General features: G+C 43.3%; 1 protein-coding gene across 1 annotated transcript in view; it reads left to right on the top strand.

Moving 5' to 3' along the window:
* Nucleotides 1–18,528: 18,528 nt before the first annotated feature.
* LOC120937167 (prolyl endopeptidase) overlaps nt 18,529–26,192 on the top strand; it is a 149,727-nt gene continuing 142,063 nt past the window's right edge. Inside the window, exons 1-3 of the mRNA XM_040350174.1 lie at nt 18,529–18,700; nt 22,795–22,869; nt 25,856–25,989. Coding sequence (XP_040206108.1) covers nt 18,638–18,700; nt 22,795–22,869; nt 25,856–25,989 — 272 coding nt within the window. The 5' untranslated portion in view covers nt 18,529–18,637. The remainder of the gene's footprint in view (nt 18,701–22,794; nt 22,870–25,855; nt 25,990–26,192) is intronic.

The raw sequence follows: 26,192 nt of genomic DNA, 5'->3' as shown, positions 1-26,192 counted from the left end.
TAAATGTACCATTTAATAAAAAAAATAAGTAATTTTAAAATTGAGGGCAGCAACATGTCTAAGAAAAGTTGGGACAGGGCAACAAAAAGCTGGCAAAAAGTAAGTGGTACTAACAAGGAAGAGCTAGAAGAACATTTTGCAACTAATTAGGTTAACCCACCTCGACCTCATTACCAGGCAATTTTTTGCTATTTAGCACTGCGCTACTTTAACTGGTAATTGTGTGGTTATGCAACACTGTACCCACATAAAATTTATATAATTTTTTCACACTAATAGAGCTTTCGTTGTTGGTATTTGATCACTATCTGAAGGCAAGGCTTAGAATTTTGGAATGTGTCAGAATGCCTTGCAACATGTTAACCGATTCAGCCCCGGAAGAATTTACCCCCCTCCGACCAGAGCACTTTTTGTGATACGGCACTGCATCGCTTTAACTGAAAATTGCGCGCTCGTGCGACATTTTACCCAAAAAAATTGACGTCCTTTTTTTCCTACAAATAGAGCTTTCTTTTGGTGGTATTTGATCTAATTTTTATTTTTTGTGCTATAAACAAAAAAAGCATACATTTTTTTAAAAAAAGCATTATTTTTGACTTTTTGCTATAATAAATATCCCCCCAAAAAATATAAAAAAAACAAATGTTTTCCTCAGTTTAGGCCGATCGCAAAAAATCGCAATAAGCGCATATTGATTGGTTTGCGCAAAAGTTATAAACGTCTACAGAATAGGGGATAGATTTATGGCATTTTTTTAAATGATTTTTTTTTATTAGTAATGCCGGTGATCTGCGATTTTTATTGTGACTACAACATTATGACGGACACATCAGACGCTATTTTGAGACCATTGTCATTTATACAGCGATCAGTGCTATAAAAATGCACTGGTTACTGTGCAAATGACACTGTCAGGGAAGAGGTTAAACAACAGGGGGCGATGAAGGGGTTAAGTGTGTCCAAGGGAGTGATCCTAACTGTGGGGGGGGGGGGGCTGGGCTACAAGTAACACGACAGTGATCACTGCTCCCGATTACAGGGAGCAGTAGATCACTGTCCTGTCACTAGGCAGAACAGATAAATGCCTTGTTCTGCCTCTCCGTGACACGATCGCGGGCTGCCGGTGAACATCAAGTTCGCTGGGCCGGCATGCACGGTCACGTGCGCGCCTGCCACACGGCTTCTTAAAGGGGACATACAAGTACGTCCATTTGCCCACCGCTGCCATTGTGCCGACGTATATCGACATGCAGCGGTCCGCAAGTGGTTAACATAATGATTCTATTTTATTTACTGTATATAAGGGTATAGATTTTCCTCTTCATGGTATATAATCAATTAATATCACTTTCTCACTGTCTATCAGTGTTGCCAACCCCCAGTATTTTTACTGGCTGCCAGTAAAAAAACCGACACTTTTCTCCTGCCAGTAAATGCCAGTGGCAGGAAAGGCTTACCAGTAAAAAATGTCTGTGACGCTCGGCACAGAACTGCGCATACGCAGCTCCAGTTTGGAGCTGGCAGAGACCATCCAAGTGCCTGCTACAGTGTGTTTGGCAGGTCTTGTGGAGGCGGTGCCCTATGCATTTTGTGTGATGTTATGGTACAAGGGAGCCGAGCCGGGTGGTCAGAGCCTTATGTGTGGGTCTGCAGGATGGGAACAAGACAAGCCAGGAGCTGGAATGTCAGTGCTGTTTGAACTGGAGTGGACTAAAGCGACAACCTGGCATGGAGAGAGACTGTCACTGTGACTCAGGAGGAGACGTGTCGTGTCGCTAAGGTGTCATCATCATCTGTGCTGCTGCACACTGCTGTCACTGTGAGATTCATTTTCATGCCCTTTCAAAAAAAAATCCCCTCCTGGGTCCTGTCCCTGAGCTACTTACCTACTATATCGAAAATAAAATAAAAAATATATTTTTTTGCCTTGCTAGCTGCATATTATACTAGTTTGTAGCCTAAAGACTGAAATTTGAACTTAAAACTGTAATTTTTTAACTTTTGGAAATGCCAGTAAAAACTTGGCTGTACCAGTGAATATTGGGTGCCGTGTCAGTAAATTTCAAACTGGTAGGTTGGCAACACTGCTGGCTGGCTATTAATAATCATTTAGCTTAATTTCCATAGCTATGTGATCAGCAAAGTTATCTTTATTGGTAGTAGGGAATAGATAGGAACCTCTGTGAGTTTTTGTCTCTGGTCCAGAGATATCCCTTCACTTTCTGAGGAACCGAGAGGCCATATATATCAGGAATACAGACAGCAATTAAAACACATATTATTATTAGGTTAGGGGCAGTCTAGAACCTCCGTTAGTTGTTTTTTTGTGGTCTGGGTCCCAGTTGGAGGTTTTATTTCTCTTTCTCTCCCGATGACAATGTTATCAATTGGATAAGATACGATCTTCAACAAGGTCTCAGGTGGCAATAAAAAGCAGGGAGAGGTTCCCCCTCTATTCAAGACTAAAAACGTTACTCTTTAACCCTTTTGCTGCCACTGCTGTAACTTGCGCAACAGCAGCTGCACTAGCATATAAATAAATTCTTAGCTGCTTTAGTAGCTGGAAGTATGCTCTCCTTGTCACTTCTGGCTGCAGGTGTTCTGCCGAGCTGGTTCCTCCTATCGATACGATTCCCTCCAGAGTGCGCAGGCACAATCCGAGCCGAAGGAAAACTCAGAGCGGGAACAGCTGTTCGTCAGCTACAGACGCGCTCGCTCCCGATTATACACTGCATAGTACACAGCAAGGTGTGATATTGTGCAGTGCTTTTTTGATTGGTTATCCACGCCGATCTTTACAGCAAGGGGCAGATGTGATATTGAGCAGTCTTTGGGGGATGGTTTTCTCAATAAACCAAACGTCTCACATCCGCTCCTTGCTGTATAGAGCGGCATGGATAACCAATCAAAAAAACACTGCACAATATCACATCCGCCCCTTGCTGTGTAGAGCGGCATGTACTGTATAAGCAGGCATCGGGAGCGAGCTTGTCTAAGCCGACAATCAGCTGTTGAGGCTCGGAGATTTCAGTGGCCTCTTACTGCGCATGCCCCGCTCCTGGCCGCGTCTGCGCAGTCAAGGCAGGAACCTATCCGATGGAGGAACCAGCTCGACAAGACACAGGCTCCATAGTAAAAGTGATTCAGGTCTAAAGCTGCCCAGTCATTTCTCCCCTGCTGTGAATGTGATAAACAGTAAGAATAAATATTGGATCGGCTGGCTGTCTAGCAATTCACAGACTTTCCCTCCCGATAGTGATGAGTTAGCTGCTTATATCTTGCCCTGTTGTGGAAGGTTGAAGGGAAAGGAACCACCAGTCAGCCCTGGCAGTCTGGAGTGGATGGGTCAGCAGGCGCTGGCCATACAAAGGAAGAAAGTATGCTGGCAGTTTAAAGAGGAACACTGCATATGGGGATCTACCTGCAAGCTTAAACATAAATCTTCCAGGTGACTGGGAAGGGGGGTGGTGGGGGCAGGTAATAAATAAATAAATAAATAGAATAGGTACACTCCTATAGCCACACCTGCAAATTATATACTAAGAACCAAAAAGGGCCACAATGAACCCTAGGTCTGACTTTAGGGGCAGACTTGACAGTGTATTTAAAAAACATATACGCTTTATTAATACAAAAATACATTGTGCAAACAGAGTAAAGGGCAATAGAGGTTAACAACATGCGTGTAAGGTTGTACATCAATACACGGCGCAGAAGGAATGGTTTGCATTGTGTAAAACACAGTGAGCCCCTGTGCGTCAGAGTGTTTCGCTGTTCTGCTTCTTCAGGACAATTGCAGGGGTTGTTTAAAGAAACAGGTCTCACTTGTCAGCATAAAAATGTATGCAATTAAAGACAAATAGTCTCCCCGCCGGACATCAATATCACCATGTGAGTAGGGTAATGTATTTCCCAGATACTTGTAAATATATGGCAAGTAGCTCTGGCTGTTTTTCTATAAGAGCATAATATGGAAAAATACAAGGGGTATAAGCAAGCTGGAAATGTCCACAGAGCTGCAATTGGCTATTAATTAAAAACAGCATATATACCGGCTAAAACCAGCCAAATCCCCAAGGCTGAAGCAGCTCACCCTCCAAATACCACAAGCTACCAGAACTACTTAGAGTTCAATGGCCTTTAGGACAGTAATGCTGGGCTCAGGAACAACCCCTGCATGTGTCCTGACAAAGCAGAACAGCGAAACGCATTACGCACAGGGGCTCACTGCGATTACACTGTGCAAACCATTCCATCTGCACCATGTATATATGTACAACCGTACATGCATGTTTTTAACCTCTATTGCTCTTTTCTCTGTTTGTACAATGTATTTATGTATTATTAAAGCTTATATATTTTTTAAATACACCGTCTAGTGCGCCTCTAAAGTCCAACCTAGGGTTCATTGTGACCCTTTTCCTTTTTTGGTTCTTACTGGCAGGCAATAAAGATTTAGGCTTTGAGTAGTGATTTGGGGAATGAAGGGGGTTAAGAGGATATGTGCTGGGGGGCGCTTTGGGAGAAGAAAGGACTTTTGCTCATGATTTAAAAAACGCCCCCCCCCCCTCCATACACATAGGTCCTCTCCCCTCCCACAGCGCCCCCCCAGCACATATCTTCTTACCCCCTTCCCACAAATCAAAGAGATGCATAGAGAGGGCAATAGCAGCATCTTGGACCCCAGGTAACCCACAAGAGATATGGGACAAGTGCCCTGGGTGCCCATGCTAGCACACCGCTTCCAGGTGATTAAGTGGAGAAAAGTGCTGGAACTTATTTTGGCACTGGGCTCCTGGACTTAGCACGGATTTGCAGGACGCTGGGATTTTGTTCAAATCTTGGGAAGGTCACACTGACAGGAAGCCTCGATGAACTATCCAGAGAGCTCAACAGTGCCCTGGTAGTTCATTGAGAACTACAAGCCGACAAGCGCAACGGTATAGTTTCCCATTAACAGAAATCTGTGAATTAATGATGTTGCCGGGTGGGGCAAACCCCACACATCTGCGTCTTTTTAAATGGTGGCCACAGGTGCAGGGAGAAGATACCCAGCCTGCTGTCACTCTGGGAGGGACACTGGGGCAGCTGCAGCAGTAACATGTTACATACACCCTGAATACCGTGTAGGAATTTTTTCATCGGATACTTGGACCGTGTGTATGCCCCATCGGACTTTTTCCGTCGGAAATTCCGACGGACTTAGAAAGAGAACATGTTCTCTTTTTTTCCCGACGGAAAAAAATTCTACCGGAAATTCCTTTAGTCTGTATGGAATTGAAGCATTGAACTTCATTTTATTAGGCTTGTCATAGTGTTGTACGTCACCGCGTTTTTGACGGTCGGAATTTGGTGTGTCCGTGTGTATGCAAGACAGCTTGAGCGGAATTCCGTCGGAAAAACCCGTCAGAGTTTATTCCGACGGAAAAAACGGTTGTGTGTACGTGGCATAACATTTAACATGTTATTAAAGGTGAACTTATCCTTTAATCCTGCTCCCCAATGCTATACAATCAGAACTACTTTTATAAAAACCGGCTAGTCAAAAGACTGTATAGCAACATATTCACAGTGGTAACCCTCGAGCTTCGCGTCTAAATCAATTCTAGTAATAAATTAAGTAATAAATTCTTGTTTTGGGGTTTAATACCATTTTAATCATTTCCTTTGAATACAGGCATATTCTAAAGCAGGTCAGTACCAGAAAATATCCACCAGAGGTCCTCAGAGTATAGAAATGAAATGCCTGTAACGAAAACCTGCATAGTAAATAATTCTGGCTGTCTGATTTCATAAAGCTAAAAATTTAACATAAGAAAAATCTATTGCAGCTTATCAACTGCAGCAGCCTTTTCTCCTCAAAATACTTCTCCAGGTAACCAATTGTATGTGCTAGGATGACTACACTTTGGGGCATATTTATAAATAAGTGAATGTGTTTTATTATCTTTTTCTAAGTTTTCTTTATGGCGTTGCTTTTTTTTTTTTTTTTTTTGTGGCCTTGCTATTTAATTTATTTAACCACTTCAATACCAGGCACTTACGCACCTTCCTGCCCAAGCCAATTTTAAGCTTTCAGCGCTGTTACAATTTGAATGACAATTGCACGGTCAGGCTAAATTGTACCCAAACAATTTTTTTTATCATTTTGTTCCCACAAATTGAGATTTCTTTTGGTGGTATTTGGTCACCCTTTCGATTTTTATTTCTTTGCGTAACAAATAAAAAAAGACAGAAAATGTAAAAAAATAATATTGTTTTGTAAATAAGTACGTTTTCTTCTTCAATGACAGGCACTGATATGGCTGCACTGATAAAGCAGCAGCAATGGGCACTGATAGGTCGCACTGACATGCGGCACTTATAGGCGGCACTAATAAGCACTGATGGGCATGGATGGGCACTGAGAGGTGGCACTGATGGACACTGATGGGTGGCATTGTTGGGCAGCACTGTTTTTATATTGACCATAATGTTGCCAGTCAGTGCCCATTCGTGGGCACTGACTGGCATCTATTGTGCTTATTTTTCCATATGTGGATGGCCATAATGGTGGTGCTGGGCAGGGATCTGAGGGGGGGCTGCGCTGATAAACAATCAGCGCAGACCCCCCGTCAGGAGAGCCGCCGATCGCCTCCCCTCTACTCGCGCCTGTCAGACACGAGTGAGGAAAAGCTGATCAACGGCTCTTCCTGTTTACATCGTGATCAGCTGTGATTGGACACAGCTGATCACGTGGTAAAGAGCCTCCATACTGAGATCCGTGTAGCGGTGTGTCAGACTGACAAACCACATCACCGATCGGCGCAATGCGCCCGTCCCCCTCCCCTGGGCGTGCGGCGGCTGTTATCCTGCTGGAAAGTGGTTAAAAAGGAAGAAAAAAAAAAAAAGGACACCACACAGGTGATCTTTGATCTCTTCTATGTTGTCCAGGTAGACATCCACCTCTCAAAGTTTGCCTATTACTGCTCTTTAGAAAAAAGGCAGCATCCAAGGGCTCTGGGACTTTGATATACAAAGTAGTAAGAGAGCGAAAACATTTGAAGAGCCCACTGAGTCAGGTTGGACTGCTCACGACAGACAAGGGTACCCCAGAAGGTTACCAGAAAATGAACCCATTCCACATTATCACTTACTATCTGATATTGATTTACCTTAATTTCTTTGCATGTATACATGCAAGTGTAAATGTTGGTATTTTTGGATGCACATATGTGTACACTTATGTATATTTTTGTTATCTATGATGTTTTATGATTGTTAGACTCATGATTTCATCAGTCAAAATTATATTTACATTATATTATGTTTTGTTGTAGCCTTGATGAAAGGGGAGTTCCTTTGACCCCTGAAACATGTTGGCTGTTTTTAGCACAATACCAATAAACTATATTGGACTCTTTTATCTTTTGGTCTCACGCTTCTTCCACGTAGGCACATTTTTCTGGTACCCCTGCTCTATGCAATGCTACTGGGCTAGTAGTGTAATTATTCAAACATAATCACTAGCTTGGCACATAGGGATAAAGCCCACCTGGTCCTTCCCAATAAGGCTGCTTCTTTTTGTTCCTGTATTTATCAGAGATATCGGTCTAAAGTTAGATAAGTGAGAAGTGTCTGAGTTGGGCTTTGGTGCTGTCAAGGAATTCTGACTGAAGATACCATCCTTCCAAAGTGCATTGAAGGCCTCCACAAAAAGGGGTGTTAGGGGATCGAAGAACTTTTTGTAATAGGACACTGAGAAAACTTTGGGTCCTAGATTATTAGTTTAGCCTGGATCCCTTGAAGCTCTATTAAACCCAAAAATAAAAATGTATTAAGCTGGGTTCATGCATGTGCTGTTCCCTGCATGGGGTCCAGTGCATTCCAGTTCACCATCCAATTTGCATGACACGCAAGCGAGTGTGACCATCTTTCAATGGGGCCGGCTCACACATTTGTGGGGCGACCGCGGTCCACATTACAAAAGGGTCCTGTACGTGTTAGGGTCTGGTTCAGCTGCGAATTTAAGAAAAAATTCAGACACCTGAACCGGACCCAAACACGCACAGGAACCTTTTGCAATGCAGACCGCGGTCGCCCCAGAAATGTGTGAATCGGCTCCATTGAGAGCCAATCACACTCGCAGGTCATGTGAATTGGATTCGGAGAAACCAGCATCCAATTCACACATACGTGAACCCGGCCTTATATTGCAGTGGTGGCTGCATTCATTTTCTTTTTAGTCTTTTTTTCCCCTATATTTTCACCTGGTGATCTGGCCAGTAAAGCTGGCCATACACTATACAATTTCCTTTAGATTTACCTTCAACTGTGTAGTACTAGGGCCTGCCTGATTGCATACAAATGTTATGTTTTTTGTAAATCTAAAGGAAATCTATAGACGAAAATTGTATACTGTATGGCCAGCCTAAGGCTGGATTCACACCTATGCATTTTTTGTGCTTTTTGCATTTTGCAGATTTGCTCTACAGTCCGTTTCCTATGGAACATGTTCTGTAGTGAAAATCAGCAAAATGCAAAAAGCACTAAAAATGCCTAGGGGTGAATCCAGCCTTAGGCTGGCCATACATGGTTGAATTTTGAAAGAATTTTCTTTTGAAAATCAGAAAATTCATGCGTTTTGTGATTCGATGGTGCCACCATTGATTTTGAAATTCGACCAGCCAAGCCTTCAATTCCATCTGTTGCTACAGAAAACAATTTTCGTAGCTGGTAATCTTCTTTTCTTTCCGGAAATTTCCTTTTCTTGCACATGCGCATTTCTTTTTCGATTACATTTCTAGCACGATTCTTCCATCATTGATTAAAAAATAGATTGTTTTTCAAAAAATTTCCAACATGTCCGATTACAATATTCTATGGCTGCGTGAAAATCGGCTGTTGCTACAGCCCACTAATGGTGCGAAATACGAACGAAAATTCTTAGGAATTCGTGTCAGATGTTCTAGGACAGTGGTCATCATCCCTGTCCTCAGGGCCACTAACAGGCCAGGTTTTATGTATTACCTTGGGGAGATGCAGACCAGAATACTGCAATCACTGAGCAAGGTTGATGACCACTGTTCTAGGAGCCAGACCCAGAGTTCCATGCAGATGACGAATTGATTTTCTAAAACTGGAGATGCAAAATCTGGTTGAAGCTGTGCATGATAGACAATCAGCTTCTAACTTCAGCTTGTTCAATAAAGCTTTGTCAAAACAAACTGGAAGCTGATTGGTTTTTATGCAAAGCTGCACCAGATTTTGTACTTTCCAGTTTTAGTAAATCAAACCTGAATTGTCTGGACCCCAGGCTGTAGAGATATTCGTAACAACGATGCCACCTGCCTCTCATTACCCACTCACACCTAAACATTGCCTGAGGTATCCACCCCCCTCTGGTGAATTGGCACATAGCAAATATGCATGAAGGTGCTGCAGTATAGGGTGCTTCTTTTCTAAGATTTGTTTATATTTGTTCATTACCGTACTACAAAAATAACCAAAAAAAAAAAAGCTAGGGCAGCAGGGAATTAAATAAATTAAGAATATTTCACACTGGGGCTTAGTGGCGATTTGTTTAAGCTGTGCTTTTAATCCCTGCTAGCGGCCAAAGAAGGGGTTAAAAACACCTGTGTTGCAGTGCTTCGGAAGCGCTTTTCAGGCGATCATTGTAATGAGCAGGGCGTTTTGGGAGCGCTGTGTACAACAGTGCTCCCAAACCGCCCTAAAGATGACTTTTTCTAACGTCCCGCAAGCGCCCCCCCAGTGTGAAAGCACTCAGGCTCTCACATTTGGGAGGCAGTTTTCAGGCGCTTCACAGGCACTATTTCTAGCGCTAAAATGCCTGAAATGTGTGAAAGGGTTAATAGGAGAATTTAAATATAATGAACTTAAAAACTAGAGCATATATGAAAATTAGGGAAAAAAATGCAGGGTTTCTAGAATGGACATTTAGTGCAGATAAAAGGACAAGTCTTTGATGCGCACATGAACCCTAAAACAAAATATACACTGTAACAATACAAAACTATTCATATTTGTACGATAACAGAGATTCGCCACTAGAGGGGAGTGTTGCGCTGTTAAAAACACAAAATATGCAGATGAAGGGACCTGTTCACACAGTGCTGCGAGTGACATTTGGACCAGTCACAACTAGGTCACTGCTAGAGTACAAAGAAAGCTTTTTTTTTTCTATATGCCTTGTTCACACTACAACGCATGCAGGAGGTGCCGCAGTAGAATGCAGACTTGTAGCATTTAATAGCACAGAAGCCCACCACCCCCTTACCATATCCCATTGTGACCAAAATTGAGAGCCTCCCACGTGCTAAAACAATGCATTTAGTGTAAACAAAAGAAAGCCGCGCCACAAACAGTCTGTTTAGATACACAGTCTATGAGGGTGTAATTTGGTCCGTAGTTGATTAGATGGCACTTGTATGGTCACGGGTTATTCAGATACAATCCTGGCAATGGTAGCTCCTACGTTCCACACCACCCAGTGACACATATACACAAAGTGACCCTCCACCGGAAAGAAAAGCCGCTTACCAGAAGGCAAGCGGTTAGGGCAGATGGCTATAACCCAGCCTAGGCCTTTAATCCTTGGATATTTTCACCAGGAAGCCCTCCGTCCCCTGAGCGTGATGTTCCTCAGCTCCACCGTTTAAATATGGACGAGAAAAGAGGCGCACATAGCGTAACTCTGGTAGTGAGATCTGACAGCCATTTTAGGAGCAGGTGCTTGACTAAATCCAGGTCTGAGCTCGTCCAGCAGTAACAGCAGGCGGGAGGATATCACCTGTATGTAGAGAGGAGAGGGGATAGTACACAGCACACACACAGGGTGTGGAGGGAAGCTCAAGGCTCTGACACTATCCTATCACAATGTGCCTCCCACAATGTGTAATGGGAGGCAAATCAACTACGGACCAAATTACACCCTCATAGACTGTTTATCTAAACAGACTGTTTGTGGCGCGGCTTTCTTTTGTTTACTTTGTCTTTGTGTTTTCGCACGCCAGCTGCTGCCTAGGGTCAGAGGGCGGGGGGGGCACTAGCGCGGTTTCTTGTTTTTTTAATGCATTTAGTGTGCAGGAATGGTGAAGGAGCCCTAAGAGCCAATTTAGACTTTAACATTTTGTTACTTTGACAATGTCAAGGTCGCTTATTTAAAGTGGTTGAAAAGGCTAAAAGTTTTTTACCTTCATGCATTCAATGCATGAAGGTAAAAAAAACCTTCAGTGTGCAGCACCCCCCTTTCTGATACTTACCTAAGCCAGGGCTCGCCAAATCCCGGTCGCCAGGGCGACTAGAAATAGCGTCCTGGCGACTTGGCTTGGAAGGTGGGCAAAAAAAAATAATTTTGTTCCATAGGACCGGCGCTCCACGAACTTGGTCAAAGCCGCAGCCTCGCCTAAAACATCCTGCCCGCAGGATGTTTTAGGTGAGGCCGCGGCTTCGGCCTAGTCCGCGGAACGCCTTTTCCCCAGGATCGCGGCGGACTAGGCCCCCACCTCCCCCACCGATCGATCGCGGGGGGCCCGTGATGTCCGGTAATTGAGGCCGCGGCTTTGCGGCCTTGTGAAGTCCCCAGCTCTTCCTTGTGTGAGCTGGCGCCATCTGGTGGTGGCCGTTGGTATTACAAGCTAAGCATTACAAGTTAAACAGCAATTCTAATGTCATTTTTCACTATTTTCACTGCCATCTTCTTCCCTCTAATTAGAACCCCCAAACATGATATATATTTTTTATCCTAACACCCTAGAGAATAAAATGGCGATCGTTGCAATACTTTCTGTCACGCCGTATTTGTGCAGCGGTCTTACAAAATTACTTTTTAATTAAAAAATAAGACAACAGTAAAGTTATCCCCATTTTTTTTTATATTATGAAATATAATGTTACACCGAGTAAATTCACACCCAACATGTTACGCTTCAAAATTGCGTCCGCTCGTGGAATCCTGACAAACTTTTACCCTTTAAAATCTTCATAGGCGACGTTTAAAAAATTCTACAGGTTGCATGTTTTGAGTTACAGAGAAGGTCTAGGGCTATAATTATTGCTCTCGCTCTACCAATCGCGGCGATACCTCACTTGTGTGGTTTGAACACCGTTTACATATGCGGGCGCTGCTCACGTATGTGTTCGCTTCTGCGGGCAAGCTCGTCGGGACGGGGTGCGTTTTCTGGCTCCTAACTTTTTTAGCTGGCTCCTAGATTCCAAGCAAATTTGGCAAACCCTGACCTAAGCCCCATCTCGATCCAGCGATGTGCATGAGACCCGAGGCTCTCCTGGGTCTCTCCCTCCTGGTTGGCTGAGATGCAGCAGGAGCCATTGGCTCCAGCTGCTGTCAATTACAGCCAGTGAGGCGGGAGCTGGGGGTGGGGCTGAGCTGTGCTCTCTGTGTCTTATGGATGAACAGGCATGAGTGCCCCCACAGCAAGCGCTGGCAAGGAGTAGGGGCCCAAAGCGCTGGCGGGGGAAACAAGAAGAGGATCAGGGCTGCTCTGTGCAAAACCACTGCACAGGGCAGATAAGTATAACATGCTTATTTTAAATAACATTTTTTCCTTTACAATTACTTTTATCTGAATGGGCTGCTAATGCACAAGCGTAGACAAAAACAGACATGCAGCTTTGTGGTGCGCCAGATAAGATGAGAGAAACTCAGTTCATAATTGTTGTACCTGTCAAATGATTTGTAAAGTAATGTCAGTTTTGTGATACCCTATCAGCAAACAGTAACCAGTAAGGCAAACACTAAGCCCACAGAATGAATTTTTACTAGCTCAATTTTAATACTGAAGAAGCTAGTTATTCATTTCTAAAGGTACTTATCAATCCTTACACACATGGAACAAATGGCCCCTAAGCACCCTTTCCCATCATTTACAGTGTCTTGAAAAAGTATTCATACCCCTTGAAATTTTCCAAATTCTGTCATGTTACAACCAAAAACGTAAATGTATTTTACGTGATAGACCAACACAAAGTGACACATAATTGTGAAGTGGAAGTAAAACGATGAATGGTTTTCATTTTTTTTTTACAAATAAATATCTGAAAGGTGTGGCGTGCATTTATATTCAGCCCCCCTGAGTCAATACTTTGTAGAACCACATTTCGCTTAAATTACAGCTGCAAGTCTATTTGGGGATGTCTCTACCATCTTTGCACATCTAGAGAGTGACATTTATGTCCATTCTTTAAAAAATATCTCAAGCTCTGTCAGATTGGATGAAGAGCGTCTGTGAACAGCAATTTCAAGTGTTGCCACAAATTCTCAATTGGATTTAGGTCTGGACTTTGACTGGGCCATTCTAACACATGAATATGCTTTGATATAAAGTAAACCATTCCATTGTAGCTCTGGCTGTTTAGGGCCGTTGTCCTGCTGGAAGTTGAACCTCCGCCCCACTCTCAGGTCTTTTGTAGACTACAGCCGTGTACACACGATCAGTTTATCCGATGAAAAAAGTCAGATGGGCTTTTTTCATCGGACAAACCGATCGTGTATGTGCCCCATCGGTCTTTTTTCCATCGGTGTAAAAAAATAGAACATGTTTTTAATTTTTCCTATGGATAAAAAACCGATAGGAAATTCTGATCGTCTGTGTGGAACTCCATCGGAGAAAAATCCACGCATGCTCAGAATCAAGTCGACGCATGCTCGGAAGCATTGAACTTCATTTTTCTCGGCTCGTAGTAGTGTTTTACGTCACTGCGTTTTGGCATGGTCGGAATTTAGTCTGATAGTGTGTATGCAAGACTGATGAAAGTCAGCTTCATCGGATTTCCGTCGAAAAAATCCATCGGATTTTATTCCATCAGAAATCTGATCGTGTGTACGTGGCATAACAGGTTTTCTTCTAAGATTGCCCTGTATTTGGCTCCATCCATCTTCCCATCAACTCTGATCCGATTCCCTGTCCCTGCTGAAGAAAAGCATCCCCACAACATGATGCTGCCACCACCATGTTTCACAGTGGGGATGGTGTGTTCAGGGTGATGTGCAGTGTTAATTTTCCACCACACATAGCGTTTTGCATTTAGGCCAAAAAGTTCAATTTTGGTCTCATCTGACCAGAGCACCTTCTTCCACATGTTTCTGTGTCCCCCACATGGCTTCTCACAAACTGAAAACCAGACTTCTTATGGTTTTCTTTCAACAATGACTTTCTTCCTGACACTCTTCCATAAAGGGCAGATTTGTGGAGTGCACGACTAATAGTTGTCCTGTTTACAGATTCTCCCACCTGAGATGTGGATCTCTGCAGCTCCTCCAGAGTTATCTCTTGGCAGCTTTTCTGATTAATGCTCTCCTTGCCGGCCTGTCAGCATAGGTGGACGGCCATGTCTTGGTAGGTTTACAGTTGTGCCATACTCTTTTTCTATTTTTGAATGACGGATTAAACCGTGCTCCATGAGATGTTGAAGGCTTGGGATATATTTTTTTTTTATAACCTAACTCTACTTTAAACTTTTTCAAAATGTTATCCCTGACCAGGCTGGTGTGTTCCTTGGCCTTCACGATGCCGTTTGTTCCCTAAGGTTCTCTAACAAACCTCTGAGGGCTTCACAGAACAGCTGTATTTATACCGAGCTTTAATTACACACAGGTGGACTATATTTTCCAATTAGGTGACTTCTGAAGGTAATTGGTTCAACTAGATTTTAGTTAGGGGTATCAGAGTTAACGGGGCTGAATACAAAAGTACGTTACACTTTTCACATATTTATTTGTAAGGCACTGTACGTTGGGCTATGCTGGGCAGCCTCACACAGTGCAGTCCCAAAGCAAAGACAAAGCAATTGGCCTTGTTTTTTACTAGGTCAGTTCACACGACTGCAGTGGAGTGTTGTGCGCATTCAGTACTTTTCTTCAGCACAGTAAGTTTGATTTACTAAAACTGGGGGGGGGGGGTGCAAAATCTGGTGCAGCTGTGCATGGTAGATAATGCAGCTCTTTTGCCAGATCTGGGATGAATCTACACACAGCAAATGCCCAAATTCAAATTAAAGTGGTTGTAATGGCAGTTTTTTTTTTATCTTAATGCATTCTATGCTTTAAGATAGAAGGCCTTCTGTGTGCAGCAACCCCCTATTACTTACCTGAGGTCCATCTCTGTCCACGAGTGCCTCCGGGACTCTTCTCCCCTAAAACCATTGGCTCCCGCGGCTGTCAATGAAAGTTGTTTAGTCAATCAGGAGAGAGAGGGGGTGGGTCCAAATGGCAGCTCCACATCTGCTTGCTGTGAAGGCACTCAGCAAGAGGAAAGGGCCAGGAGCACTGAAGAGGGATCTGAGAAGAGGAGAAAATAGGCTTTCCTGTGTAAATTCACTGCAAAGAACAATAATAACATGTTTGTTGTTATAAAAAAAAAAAAAAAAAAAAAAAAACACAAGACTTTACAATCACTTCAATTGCCATGTCCAAAAGATGCTAGGCTTACTTTGACTTTTTAACCATACGTAAATATCACCGCTTTGAATAAAGAGTACACAAGCAGCAGCCTTATGCAGTCCCACCCCCCGCCAACACTGTATAAATGTTGGATCTTCCTTACACTCCAATTGCTTGGCAAAGGGGGTGGAGCCCCTTAAACGTGTAGCATTCACGCCCCTCCCCCATCATCACTGGTTGGATCTGACAGCCTGTCTCTCCTCTTTTGGGCCATACACACCACTAACTTGTGGCTGTGCTAGGCACTCCTGCTACACACACTACTTTATGTCCTGCTCAGTAATCATTGTGTGTTCATCCACTCATGCATACGGATTCGCCTTGGCTTCTTCATGCTGTCAATCAAATTACTAACAAATATGCTTGCTATGTTTCAATAACGTGGTACTGTTGCAGTTTTGCTAACCCCAGCTTCCTGAATTTGCTCTCTGTCTCTTAGTTGCAAATTGCTGCACTTATGATGAGTTATGACAGCAGTCATTTCATGGCTTGACAGTTTCTTAGAGAGCACAAGCGCCTATGACTGTTATTTCTCACAACACGCTTTGAATGTAACTGTTTTGGGAAACCGTTACATTGAATGGGTTTAGTTCCACCTCAAGTGACAGTAGCAGAATATTTTTAGCTCACATCCAATACCGGTGACTTGTCGGTATGGTTCCCTTATGGAGATGGTTCCTGTAAGGACTGCGCAGGCGCAATCCTTGCCAACGGAAATCTCCGAACCTCGGCCGGCATCCAGGATCATTCCTTAACATCCCCGTGGATTGGAGGATGTTATAAAAAAAGAGCCAGGAAGCCAAACGAAGTGAGGCCGACTGGCCACTTACCTCAAATTCCACGTCTCCCTGGAGGTTCGGTGATTTCCATCAGCAAGGATTGCGCCTGCGCAGTCCTTACAGGAACCATCTCGATAGCCGGAACCATATCGTCAGATCACCAGAATAACGATGGGATCAGTGTAAAAAGACATGAGATTGAAAATGATATTATAACAGGGTATAAACCTGCACCCAAAGGTTACTAGTCCATGATTATTTTTGATTTTCCTACATTTTATTTTTGTGGCATGTCACCCATACATAAAGGAACAAATTGACACTGTTATACAAGCTGTACACTCACTACTTTACATTGTAGCAAATTGTAATTTCTTCAGTGTTGTCACATGAAAAGATATACAGTAAAACCTTGGATTGGGATCATAATTCATTCCGAAAGCATGCTTGTAATCCAAAGCACTTGTATATCAAAGCAAATTTCCCCATAAGAAATAATAGAAACTCAAATGATTTGTTCCACAACCATTTATTCATAGATCCTTCAGTATATAGTCCATATGAAAAGATTATAGCAATGTGCTAGATTGTGTAACCATAAAATGTCCATTCACAAATGGAAGCCTCCACAAGAGGATTAGAAGCAAAATCCAGCAGGAGCTACAGAGTATAAAAGAGAAGAGAGGCGCCTCTAAGTGTAGCAATATGGTTATATTTAATGAGGGTATAACATTTAGCAACTCACATGGTTGATGATTAAAAGAGGCACATCTAAGTATGTAGGCATCCAGGGTAAAGCTTACCACATAGACCGTCCGCACTGCTGGCTCTCACGCTGTCAGTCTGCAATCGTGACCAGGAAGACTACCCTGCAGTAGAAACATCTGAAAGCGAGGCTTGAATCTCTCGTGGAAGGGACGGCATCAATGGCGGTGAGGAGAATGGTCTAGGTGGAGCGCTTTACCCCGGATTCCAGCAAACTTAGATGTACCTCTTTTAACCCCTTAACGCCCGCCGCACGACTATTTACGTCCGCACAATGACAATGGCACGGACAGGCAGAAGGGCGTATATATACGTCCTTGCCTTCTAGCGGGTGGGGGGTCCGAAATGTTACAGCGCCTCCTGTGTTTAACTCCCAAACTGCAACTGTCATTTTCACAATAAACAATGCAATTTAAATGCATTTTTTGCTGTGAAAATGACAATGATCCCAAAAATGTGTCAAAATTGTCCGCCATAATTTCACAGTCACGAAAAAAAACACTGATCGCCGCCAATAGTAGTAAAAAAAAAAAAAATTAATAAAAATGAAATAAAACTATCCCCTATATTGTAAATGCTATAAATTTTGCGCAAACCAATCGATAAACGCTTATTGCGATTTTTTTTACCAAAAATAGGTAGAAGAATACGTATCGGCCTAAACTGAGGGAAAAAAAATGTTATATATGTTTTTGGGGGATAGTTATTATAGCAAAAAGTAAAAAATATTGCATTTTTTTCAAAATTGTCGCTCTATTTTTGTTTATAGCGCAAAAAATAAAAACCGCAGAGGTGATCAAATACCACCAAAAGAAAGCTCTATTTGTGGGGAAAAAAGGACGCGAATTTTGATTGGGAGCCACGGCGCACGACCCCGCAATTGTCTGTTAAAGCGACGCAGTGCCGAATCGCAAAACCTGGCCTGGGCATTTAGCTGCAAAATGGTCCGGGGCTTAAGTGGTTAATCATCAACCACGTGAGTTTCTAAGTGTTGTACCTTCATTAAATGTAACCCTATTGCTACACTTAGCGGCGTCTCTCTACTATTTTATACTCAGTTATGACATGACGCTACTCTTATATCAAGACATCGCTTGTATATCAAGTCAAAATGTATTGCAAAATGTTGCTTGTCTTGCAAAACGCTCTCAAACCAAGTTTTTACTGTAATAAAATATTTAGAAAAATGTGAGGGGTGTACTCACTTTTGTGAGATACTGTATATTTTAAAAACTGTCTATTTCGTCCAAGTGCGTCCTGCATTTTGATCTCCATTCGGCGTCCCTCTAGCTAACACACACGTGAGACACTCCATACAATTAGGTGTTATAAGATCGATACCCCATGATACTAGACTCTTGTACTAACACACACCTCACACGCGTCCCTGTTACACTCCATCTAGTAACACAGAGTAGCTCCCTCACATCCCCATGTGGTACTAGCGCCCAGCAGGGAGCCAATCCTCGCCCTTTGTCCCCTTTTGATGACGTAGCCAGCGTAGCGGGGACTGTGACAGGCCGGCTGGGGTAGGTCGTCACTAGGAAGCGCCGGCAAGCTGTTCAGGCCGAGAGGAGGTGCCGGTTGTCACCTGAGTTCGGTGTGTGTCAGATCGCTTTGTCTTCTCCTCAGCCCGATGGATATCATGAAGCAGGCGCCGACCTTCCGCTATCCGGAGACCTTTCGTGATGAGAGTGCGGTGAGTGCAGGCTGAGACTGTCTAGTCATCCCTTACAGTGACAGCAAATCGCTTTGTCATCTGTCACATCAACATGGAGGATCCGGGTACATTGAGTGTAGCTATACCTTCCACACCGGGGCCCGCCCTCATCACTGGATGGGGTGCAGAGACTATTCATCCTACACATTTCTATTGTTTTATTCCTGTGACAGGGGCTCACACCCCTCATCTTCTACTCGTGTGATCTGCAGGATCGCTAAAGTCAAAACTTGCTTTTACTTCGGGACGTACTAAACTGCATGATGGGATGATTGGCTGCAATACTGAGAACTCTCACTAGATGTCAGTGCAATTTATACACATATATATGGTAATGACTCTGTTGTTTCACAAAATATGTTATTATTATTATACAGGATTTATATAGCGCCAACAGTTTACGCAGCGCTTTACAACATCAGGGAAGTCATTATAGTTACAATACAATTCAATACAGGAATGATCAGAGGGCCCTGCTCATTAGAGCTTACAATCTAGAAGGGAGGGTCAAGTGGAACAGAGGGTAGTAGATGTGGGGGATGATCAGATGGACACAATTAAAATACAGTTGTTAGATTTGGGTAGGATAGGCTTCTCTGAAGAGGAGGGTTTTCAGGGATGATGAAACTACAAATCCCATAATGCCGCTTGTCTGTGATTGTCAGGGTCTTGCAATGACTCATGGGACTTGTAGCTGGAGGGTCGAGGTTGCCTACCCCTGTCATACAGGATAGTGTGGTTATAAACAAAGCATATCCCTCTATAGCAGGGGTAGGCAACCTGGGGCCCTCCAGCTGTTGTGAAACTAAATTTCCCATGAGGCATTGCAAGGCTGGCAACTATTACTCCCAAAGGTATGATGGGACTTGTAGTTCTGCAACAGCTGGAGGGCCCTAGGTTGCCTACCCCTGCTCTATAGATAGTGTGTACTTGTCTACGTCCAAAGCACTAAGTGTCACTTCTATCTGCTGCCTCATTACTCTAATTCCATCAGTATGAATCAATTCTGACAAGTTTTCCTGACACCAAGAGAAAAGCCTGTGATTGACAGCCTCAGCTCTATTATGTGAGCTGTGTGGAGGGGGGTGGTGTCCCTTCCCTCCAATCAGAATTCAGACCTCTCCTCACTGAGTTCCCAGCACTTCAGTTCTCCACCCTCTTTTTTTTCTGACAGCACAGACATCTCGGTGTGTCACCCGTGTAGTGGATTGTCACCCTTTTCACACTGAGGCAGTTTTCAGGTGTTTTAGTGCTAGAAATAGTACATGAATACTGCCTCTCATGCCACCAGAATGTGAAAGCCTGAGTGCTCTCACGCCTGGGGCGGTGCACTTGCGGGATGTTGGGAAAAGTAATGCAAGCAGCTTCTTTGGGGCGGTTTGGGAGCGCTCAAAGCGCCCTGCCCATTGGAATGAATGGGCAGCGCTTCCAAAGCACCCCAACACAAGTGATTTAAACCCTTTCTTTGGCTGCTAGAGCGGGTTAAAAGTGCCACTTAAACAGCCGTAAAGCACCGCCATATCTCTGCCAGTCCTTCAGAGCCCTGTGCCGTGGCCGCGATTCCCGATTGCATGCACGGCACAGCCATTCAAGTAAACTCGTAAGGAAGACTGGGTGAAGATGGAAGCCCTGTCGGCGGGGACAGCCTACCGCTGGAGGGCTTTGTCTCAAGGTAGGTCTTTCATAATGTACTAGCATGTGATGCATACTAGCACGTTATGCCTTTTACTATGCAGGTTTTTTTTTTTAAAGCCTTTATTACCAGTTTCAGTGCCCCTATGAGTACTCCAGCCTCAGTTCACCTCTGCACCTAGTGGGTACCCCAGATTTATGTCCTTTTTACAACTAGTATATGAATCTGTTGCCCACACCAACTTTTGTGGTGTGGTGGTATGGCAGAATTCTAAAGAGTGTCATAGTGTGTATACAGTAAACTTGAGGCCCCATAGAATAAAACGATTGTAGTTGCAAACTTTGATATCTCAGAATATTTCCTAAATTGTTTCTCAAATCTTTATTTTCAGAAAAAAAAAAGATCCACTAACCTGAGTTTCATTGCAAACAAACACAATTAAATTTCCAGTACAAAATAAAAGATGATGTTGTGTCGAGCAAATGGATACCAAATATGTCAAGCTTCAAAACTGCACATGCCTGCAAAATGCAACATAGTGCAGTAGGTGATGCTAAATGGCTTTACAGCTCATCAGTTTAGAGTTAAATCAGATCTCCACCCAAAAGTGGGGAAGTTATGCTTTAAAGTGGTTGTAAACCCTGAAAAACAAAACAAAAAAAACCCCCTGCAAGACAAAGGCATAATGAGTTCTAAAAGTATGCTATGCATACTAGCTCATTATGAATTACTTGCTTCACATCAAAGCCCCTGCAGCGGTCCTCGTACCCCCCCCCCCTTTCAGCCGGCGACATCTCTCCCGTGGGTTACTTCCGGGTATCACAGCTCCGGCGCTGTGATTGGCCTGAGTCGTAGTAACGTCACTCCCGCGCAAGAGCCGGCGGTAATGGACTGAAGCAACGGCACTTACGTGGTATTGCTTCAGTTTGCTTTAGTGTGCATGTGCCGATGACATTGGCACATGCAGGAAACAGGGTATATCTCCTAAACCGTGCAGATTTTAAAGGGAACTCCAAAATAAAAAAACGGCGTGGGGGTACTTCAAAATTCATACCAGAACCTTATTTGGGCATGCAACCTGACAGGTCAGGAAAGGGGGGGGGGCAACGAGCGAGCGCCCAATCTCCTGAACCATACCAGGCCACATACCCTCAATATGAAAGGGTTGCTTTGGGGCAGGGGGGCTCTGCTCCTCCCCACCCCAAAGCACTAGGGACTCTTCCCCCCACAACCCTGGGCTGTGGTTGTGGGGGTCTGTTTTTGATGAATTAGTAAAAATGTAGATCCATCGTCAATCACAATGCCCGTCGCACCGGCACACCTGAAAAAAACCTAACAAAGGTCAACGCGCGTCGAATGCGCCTGTGGTCTGGCTGGCCCGCCGTTTGATATTTCTTATATAGCTATGGGGTGGGACATCACCTGGTGGCACCGCTCCTGTGACATCAACGGCCCAGCATGCACCAGTGTGTGGCCCCACTTTTACCTTTTATAAGAACTGTCAAACGGCGGAGGAGGCAGTCGGCCGCCAAGGAAAGCAAATCTTTTATTTTTATTTTTTGTTCTTTTTCGGGGGCGGCGTGGTTGACGATTGTTTTACATCGGGGGACATTGATTTTTTTTTTAAATAAAGGAATTGAAAACTGTCTGTTTTTATAACTTTTTGACACTTTTTTTGGTGAATAGGTAGGGGTACATGGTACCCCATACTCATTCACATGGGGTGGTCAGGATCTGGGGGCCCCCTTGTTAAGCCCCCTTTCGGATTCCGATAAGCCTCCCACTCTCCCACAACCCAGGGTTGAGGGCAAGAGACCCTTGTCCACATCAATATGGGGACAATGCACCTCCCCATGTTGAGAACATGTGGCCTGATATGGTTCAGGAGTGGGGGCAGGGTCTTGTATAGACTTGGCAGGGGGCCCACGGCATTTTTCTTTTGTTATCAATAGCTGGGTGCCTGTAATTGTAACTGCGAGTCAGTTTAAATGTGATTTGACCCGTTGTTTTTAGAAATGCAATTTTTGCTGCAGCATGAGCATGTTCTCTACATGGTACAAATGCACCACTTTACAGGCAGATTAAGGGGACCCCTCAGGCACTATATGTAAAGGAATTTTTCATTTTTAGTTTTGCACTTAAAGCATCATTAAAATCACTATTCCTGAAAATACAATCGTTTTAAAATAAAAAAAATTGCATTGATACATACACACCCTTGTATGGCCAATTCCTTGCACATAAGCCTTTAAAATGGGCACTTTTTATTTTTGCTGTTCTGCTCCCATAGACTTCAATGGGGTTCGGGTTCGAAATCTTCCCCTGTTCAGGAGCTCTGCTGTGATCCGAACTTTGTGTTGGGCCCATCTTTGCTCTTTGATATAAATGTATGTGTTTTGTGCAAAACAACCTGTTGAGTATCTGTTATTTTGTATTAAAGGTTGATGACTACCATGGTGTAAAGGTGGCTGATCCATACAGGTGGCTTGAAGATCCCGACAGTGATAAGACAAAGGTGATTATCTGTTTAAAGAGATACTGAAGTGGTTTTTGGTCAAGTTTATATTGTTTATAATCTTATTCAACTTTTATAAACGTCTATTGTATAAAATCTTTATTTTAAAATATACATTTAATACAGGATGTATCCATGTTTCAGTGTGTGTGTAATGTATGTGTATTGTATGCAGACCTAATAAAAGAGCCCTTTACAAGAAAAAACTGTTTGCTGTAACTGCTTATAAACTATTGTCTAGCGTTCAGCTTCAAATTGTTAGTCAAATCCCTCTAAATCTGCTAGTCCAATACCCCCCCAGACTGACAATGCTGCTGTCCAAAGGTGTCTCTGTTGCTCCTTCACCCAGAGTGAAGACACCCACAGGAAGTGTGTTACTGGCCAGATCACCAGGAAAAATAAAGATAAAAAGCCTAAAAAAGAAAACGTATACAGCCACCACATCTAAAGATTGTTAAACTGCAATATATTAAATGTTTTAGTTTTTGGGTTAAATACCACTTTAAAAAGTTTGTGATTTTGTTTTTTGTGGTGTCTGCTCTACAACACCTATTTTGCTTTACATAGGACAGAGACACTGTAAGATGGACTATAGAGAAATTGCACTCCATGCCTCTTGTCTGCCCCACTCTAATGCATAGCTTCTAAAACAAGCTATTAAAGTGGTAGTAAACCGTTGTTGTTGATGGTAAAAACAAAATAATGTCATAACGTGCTAGTATGAATCGCATACTAGCACACTATTAGAGACTTACCTTAGAACAAAGCCTTCCAGTGCTACACTGACACCGCTGAGAGGTGTGACATCTTCCCCAGGCCTTCCTTCCAATTTTGCGTCCTCCAGCTACATGAGTGGCCGGGGGCGCGATGACGTCACTCCTGCGCGTGCGGGACCCACCGTTTACCGCACAGGCGCTTAAGGTCCGGCACTGTTTAGGAGATATTCACAATGCCTACAGGTAAGCCTTACTATAGGCTTGCCTGTAGGTACAAGTGTAGAACAGAGTTTAATGCCACTTTAAACACTTACCTTTATTGCAAAATAAGCTGCCTGGCCATGCGATCTCAGCAGAAAGGATTTGGGAAACGTATATTTAGGTAGAGCTGCTGTTTGGCTGGTTTCTCCTAAATGTATGCCCCTTCAACTGACAGCAGGGTCTTGAACCATCATGACATCCTAGAGTACATTTTTATTTTTTTTATTTTAACATATAAGATTTTTTTGGGAACAAGGAGAGCAGGAGTATGTTACTTGCTTTAGGTCTTAAAGTGATATTAACCACTTAAGACCCGGACCATTATGCAGGTAAAGGACCTGGCCAGTTTTTGCAATTCGGCACTGCGTCGCTTTAACTGACAATTGCGCGGTCGTGCGATGTGGCTCCCAAACAAAATTGGCGTCCTTTTTTCCACACAAATAGAGCTTTCTTTTGGTGGTATTTGATCACCTCTGCGGTTTTTATTTTTTGCGCTATAAACAAAAATAGAGCGACAATTTTGAAAAAAAACCCAATATTTTTTGCTATAATAAATATCCCCAAAAAAGGTATAAAAAAAACTTTTTTTTCTCAGTTTAGGCCGATACGTATTCTTCTACATATTTTTTGTAAAAAAAAAAAAAAATCGCAATAAGCGTTTAATGATTGGTTTGCGCAAAATTTATAGCGTTTTTACAAAATAGGGCATAGTTTTTTGGCATTTTTATTAATATTTTTTTTTTTACTACTAATGGCGGCGATCAGCGATTTTTTTTCGTGACTGCGGCATTATGGCGGACACATCGGACAATTTTGACACATTTTTGGAGCCATTGTCATTTTCACAGCAAAAAGTGCTATAAAAATGCATTGTTTATTGTGAAAATTACAATTGCATTTTAGTAGTTAACCACTAGGGGGCGCTGTAGGGGTTAAGTGTGACCTCATGTGTGTTTCTAACTGTAGGGGGGCGGGGCTGGACTTGTGATGTCACTGATCACTTTTTCCTATATCAGGGAACAGACGATCAGTGACATTGCCACTGTGAAAAACGGGGAAGGTGTGTTTACACACACCTCTCCCCGTTCTTCAGCTCCTGTGACCGATCGCAGGACACCGGCGGCGATCGGGTCCCGTGGAGCTTCGGACCGGGTCACGGGCGCGCGACCCACGGCTGGGCACTTAAAGGGGACGTACAGGTACGTGCCTGTGCCGACGTAAATGTGCAGGAGGCGGTCCTTAAGTGGATAAAGGTACATTTTTAAAAATAAACATGTTACACTTACCTGTTCTGTGCAATAGTTCTGCACAGAGTAGCCCCTATAGCAACTGGCTTGATATGGGGGCACTTGGAGGATCTGGGCTACTCTGTGCTAAACCATTAAAGTAATATTAAAGGTACATATTTTTTTAATTAACAAACATGTTATACTTGCCTGCTCTGTGTAATGTTATTGTACACAGTTGCCCATATTCCCCTCTTCTCAAGTCCCCCACTGGAGCTCCTGGCCAGCCCGCCCCAGTAGAGTGCAAGCTGCTTGCTAAGGGGGCCCCTGTTACCATCTCACTGGCTGTGATTTCTCCTGCTGCTGTATCTGAGCCAATGAGAAGGCAGAGACCTTGCTGGATGGTGATCAAACTTGGGTAAGTATTGGGGGGGGGGGGGGGGGGCTGCACACTGAAGTTTTTTTATCTTTGTGCATAGAATACATGAAGATTAAAAAAAAATGAAGCCTTTGCGGCCTGGTGAGTGAATTGCTCTTGTTGGGAATTGTTTTATGTATATCCCACAGCAGCCTGTACTTGCAGGATTGCTTGCTTACCTGTAGGATCTGAAGGTCGTGAGGCTCCTCACTGTTTTCTGCCATTACTCACCACATATTAAAATGTAGAATATAGTGATGGAAGTAGTGCAGCAGGATATGGGTCTAGGGCATTGTGATGTAAATTACCATGCTTTTCAATTGGTCATGAAAATAAATGATTGCACTTTTTCTGTTTTTGTTCAGGCATTTGTTGAAGCTCAGAATAATTTGACAATGCCTTTTCTTGAGCAATGTCCAGTTCGAAAGCTATTTAAGGATCGGATGACAGAACTCTATGACTATCCCAAGTATAGCTGCCATTTCAAGAAAGGAAAAAGGTACCAAAAGCATTCATGCAGAGGTTGCTATGCATGTGTTAGGATTATCCAGTCTTGCATATTTCAGACGTATTAAAGTTGGCATGCTGTAGTAGAACAATGTTAAATTAGGCTAGGGTCACACTTTTTCCCTAGGGTGCATTGCTTTATCACATATTTGCATGTGCTGCAATAGGCAGGTGATTCAAAATGAACAACGTACC

This window comes from Rana temporaria, chromosome 4 (genome assembly GCF_905171775.1).
Source record: "Rana temporaria chromosome 4, aRanTem1.1, whole genome shotgun sequence".
In the NCBI taxonomy this organism is placed as follows: Eukaryota; Metazoa; Chordata; class Amphibia; order Anura; family Ranidae; genus Rana; species Rana temporaria.
Note: the sequence above shows the minus strand (reverse complement) of the source record. Positions and strands in the feature narration are given on the sequence as shown.